This window comes from Triticum dicoccoides, chromosome 6A (assembly GCF_002162155.2).
Source record: "Triticum dicoccoides isolate Atlit2015 ecotype Zavitan chromosome 6A, WEW_v2.0, whole genome shotgun sequence".
NCBI lineage: Eukaryota > Viridiplantae > Streptophyta > Magnoliopsida > Poales > Poaceae > Triticum > Triticum dicoccoides.
Window position 1 is genome coordinate 39,065,837 of NC_041390.1, and position 4,787 is coordinate 39,070,623.

Here is a 4,787-nt window from a genome sequence, read left to right on the forward strand (position 1 = left end):
CCACTTTGCACATAAGCCTCATCGTTTACTCCCACAATCAGTAAAGCACGGAGAACATTGACCACTCAAACTGTTATGTCTGTTGGCAAGAATTCCTTCGCATGGGATAGCGCCCTTTAGAACCCTACAAAGTGGTCACACGGACGATGTTTTTCAACCACAACGCATTTAGCGAGGGAATGGCGCTAAAGTGTGAGTTCTTCCCACCCGAATAACAATGACAAATACCGTGCTGAAACGTCTTACATTTCTTTAGAGGGAATACTTGTAATAATAACTTAAAAAAAAGACGAATGCCCCCATGATTTGACTAAAACCCTAGGAATTTTCCGATCAAAGTTCACGGAATGGAACAGTAACCGGACGCCCGGATGTAACTCGTGACCGCATCCGTGCCGTTCCGCCTCCTCGCACGCCTCGTATGTACGCTACGCATCGGCCGGTGCGAAAGCCGCCACTCCCCCAACGCGCAGGCAGCACGAGCCACGAGCCAGCCAGGCAGGCCGAGAAGGCGACCCAAAGAGGCAAGCGCGCAGAGCCAGCTAGGCAGAGCCCGACCCGTCAATCCTTTCCCCTCCAGAACACTCCCTCCTGCCCCCTCCCCTCCCCGCCACCACCCGCCGCCGCCGCCTCGCCGCGGAAACCCTAGACCCCTCCCCCGTCCGCCCCGTCCGTTCGCCGCTCCGTCGCCGCCGCCACCCGCTTCAGATCTCGACGACTTCCGCCCGCGATGGAGGACTGGGGTGAGCGCCTCCCTCCCCCACTCTCTCCCGCGCCTCCCGATCTGCGTGGGAGCCGATGCTCGATTCGTTCCCGATGCGGGCAGTTCGTTTTTGCGACGGACGAGCCTCACTTGAGTCGCCGAATCTTAGGAGTCGGCTGTTTTGCCGGCGCGACCAGTCCGTCGGGCGATTGGCGGGCCTCATGGGCCGCCTGCGTGCGTTCATAATCGCAAATTTCGGGCGCTGCGATTGCGCGTGAGATCGGTTCACGTTCGCTGCTGAGATCCCAGCGCGTTTACGATTCTGGGCGCAATCATCAGGAATTTGGGTTTTTGGTATTTGTACGGTTCATTTGTTTGTCAGCCCCGTGGATCAGTTCCAGGCGCAGGCTGCGTATTGTTTTCCGAGCCCTGGCACCAACCGTAATCAGTTAGCCCTCCGCGTGTTTTTGTTTCAGTAGTAACAGTGTAACGATTTCGTGCTTTCGTCAAGTATTTTGTGCTGCTTTTATCTGTTGGGTAATTTAGAAGACATGTAGAACATTTAGGGCGGGTTTTTACTTTTCATAGTAGAAACTAGACTGTTGAATTTGCATGTGTGACCATGCTTGCTTAGAGCGGCCATCGATAGGTTGCACTATTGCGATGGCCTGTGCTGTTATTAGTTGTGCTACAGTATGTGTACCGTGTTGTTTGGACTTGTTAGCCAAATCATTGCACACGCAGTATTTTGATGGTTAATGTGATGCTGCGAGTTTGTGACCTAGGAATTCGGCCGAATTCCTGTCTGTGCAATTTATTTATTTTGGGAGGTTGAGTGATATCTGATGGTGCTTCCCACATTTTATTAAAGACAACATTAGTGCATTATCAGAACAAGTTGTAGGAAGCCTTGAAATTGTCGCTATTTTTTATTGAATCTATGGTGCTTGTTTGTTCTGACACTTCATATTCTTTGACACTTAATATTATTTTGGGGTATTTACAGAGAATGATGATTTTCAACCAATCGTGCCTGTTGTGAAAGCTCAACCTCTTAAAAGTAACTGGGAAGATGAAGATGTGGATGAAGATGATGTCAAAGAATCTTGGGAAGAGGAGGAAGAGGTACTGGAAAGATTTGCACACTGTTTAGTGCACATAATCCCCCTTTCCCCCTGGCCCACATTTTTGTAGCTCTTCATTTTATAGAAAGTTTAAAAAGGGAATCACCTCGTTATTTTCAGATTTTTTTCATTTATTTCTGGGCATTATTAACACTGCGAATATGTGAAAGTAGAAAGTAATATCCAATCTGAGGGTTATCAGGGACATGTGTGGCATGTGGCCACTTGCCAAACATTAATTCCACCCCCAATGATTTTGTACTGTTGCTGGAAATTCGCCAAGTAATCCTTGGTGTTCATTGTCGCCATGAATTTCAACATATATCACTTTAATGTGTAGATGAATCCCTAACAAATCTAACTGATCACTATGTTCTGTCTGTTCGCATGGTCTATTCATTTTGCCACAAGTATATGTTCAGTGAATTGTTTAACAGTGACCATATATGCTCTTTTGTGTATGACTGGTTCTGATGTGCATATTAATTACCAAAACTTCATGTTTATGCTACGCTGTCAGCAGTAAGCTTTTATTTGGATATGTGCTACTAATATTGAATTGTCATTGATTCAACACTGGTTCTGTAATACATACAATGCAGAAACCTAAGCCACAACCTGTAGAAAAGCCTGCTCCAAAACCTAGTGCTAAAGCTGCTGTGAAAAAAGGCAAACAGCCCTCAACGAGTACTGAAGTAGTTGATGATGATGTTCTTGATGATCCTATTTCAGAGAAGCTTCGCCAACAAAGGTATTGCTATTTCTTTTCCTGCCGTGGCCTTCTGGCATTATGTGCCTACCATTCAGTTTGTTCACTCTGATGCTTTACTTGTTACAGGCTAGTGGAAGAAGCTGACTTTAAGGCAACAGCAGAGCTTTTTGCAAAGAAGGACGGCAGTGAAAAGTCACTAGAGACTTTCATCCCGAAGTCTGAGAGCGACTTTGCGGAATATGCTGAGCTTATCGCAAACAAAATTCGCCCGTATGAGGTCTGTTCAACGTTTGCAGAGCTCTCTGTTTGGTTCATATTGAGACTCCCTTTCCTTCGGGAACTGACCTCGTTGGCTCATGTATACAGAAAAGCTTTCACTACATGGGTCTACTTAAGAATGTCATGAGACTTTCCATGGCATCGTTGAAAGGTGCGGATGCGAAAGAAATATCCTCCTCCGTCACGGCAATTGCTAATGAAAAGATCAAGGCTGAGAAAGAAGCTGCAGCAGGCAAAAAGAAAGGAGGTGAAATTCTGGGCCTAATCTAGGCACTTTCTGTTTCTGGCCAAACATGATGTGTAGCCCTAGGATGGGAATGCTGTTACTATCATATGCCTCCTGTGCTGATGTTTGCCATAAATCTCCAGGAGCAAAAAAGAAGCAGCTCCATATAGAGAAAGGAGAGGAGGACTTTGTTGCCCGACCGGGTGCATCTTTTGACGATCCCGACGAGTTCGACTTCATGTGATTGGCTGGGAGGGGAATAGCCTCTTCCGTGTAATACCTTTGAGGCAAAGCAGAGACTAGGGTTTGCGGCGGTCTGTATTCCCTTCAGAGGCACCTGAACACTTGGAACTGCGTGGGAACATGTCTTATCTATTTGAGGTTGATTTTGACACTCGGAGAATAAGAAGAACGCTTGCGGCTCCCTGAGGCGTTTTTCTTGTTCAAGACCTGTTTGTGTTTTTTTACTCTTGTTCTGTGGGTTGGGATCTGTTCCTTTTTGGCCAACTGTACTATAACGTGTTCCTGGTTATATTGGAGTCATGCAAGTAAATTTTGGCGGTTGCCTCAGTTAAATTCTCGAGTTCTTGTCAGTGTGCTTTGAAAGCGAATATCTCGTTATTCCAGCAAATTTGTCTGGCATGGCTCTGACTCTGTCAGTATCTCAAGTCGTATGCTGCATAATGCTCAGGACAAGTTGCACGTAGGCAGGCTCGTTTGCAGAAAAAGAGGTCACTGTTTTCTGTCATGTCCGTCCTGCGGCCTCCTAAGATCATCTACAGTCGGCTGCCTCGACCCTCCTCCTTAAACGCCGTCAGTCACCAATCAAAAAAAGTGATCTAGATGGTTGCCTCAAACGCTCGGGGCTGATCGGCATCCCTTGTATTCAGTCCAAATCTAGTGCGAATATGAAGTGGCTCGGGAGCACATCGGTGGCGGTCCACTCTGGCTCACCTCAACCTCACATATTTGTCCCCGTTCTCTTACCGGACCAAAACCTAACCACTCCACTTTGCCACCCAAGCTCCCGTCTAGCCTTGTGTCGTCCAATGAGGGTTGGAGGATGCTATGGGCTATGACCGTCCGCATTGCCCTTTGGCGCTCCTGGGAGGACTGCGCTCGACCGATGAGGGATCTTTTCGGCGCGAATTCATTGTGTCGGCGCAGAGGACACTGGGGTAGGATCTTCGCGGTCCGGTAGCCTCCCCATCTCTGGGCCGTTGGAAGAAGAGGATAAGCCCGAGGCTTGCCTCGCTGTCGATATGGCGGCGGCGGATGCGGCGGCGCGCACTCTGCATAGGAGGAAGCTCCCCGAGAGCAAAACCGGGCGGTCCGTGTCATGGCTGGACTGCCCCCGAAAGTTGAGAAGGAAGACATCGCCGGATCGCTCAACTCCGACTAGATCCATGGGCGTCTCCGACCGGTACTTCCGGGATAAAGATGGCAAAGGCGCTGGGAAGGGCAAGGGCAACCGTGGATGAGCTTCTCCATAGTTAATATGTAGGTAGAACATGCCAAAGTTTGATAGTTCGATGATATGTCATGATGTAATAACCGGATGATGTAATAACCCGAGGAAGCCATCTTCATCAAAACGAGGCTGTCAGATCAATTGCTAGTATACTCCACGCAAAAGCCTATTTTGATCAGATTAGTACTTGGTGCACGCTGAAGTCAAACTCTCCTCTTGCTTCTTTATTTATTTTGCACGGGGAAGAAAAGGAGAAGCACAAGGATATAAGG

The 4,787-nt window shown here is 47.9% G+C and overlaps 1 protein-coding gene across 1 annotated transcript; it reads left to right on the plus strand.

The window, feature by feature from the left end:
• The first annotated feature begins 583 nt into the window (after positions 1 to 583).
• Positions 584 to 3,623, plus strand: LOC119314465 (eukaryotic translation initiation factor 3 subunit J-A-like). Its single transcript, XM_037589185.1, has 6 exons — positions 584 to 743; positions 1,710 to 1,828; positions 2,430 to 2,578; positions 2,666 to 2,816; positions 2,906 to 3,065; positions 3,188 to 3,623. Exons 1-6 carry the CDS (start codon positions 731 to 733, stop codon positions 3,286 to 3,288), a joined length of 693 nt encoding a protein of 230 aa, XP_037445082.1. The 5' UTR covers positions 584 to 730; the 3' UTR covers positions 3,289 to 3,623.
• The last annotated feature ends 1,164 nt before the right edge of the window (positions 3,624 to 4,787 follow it).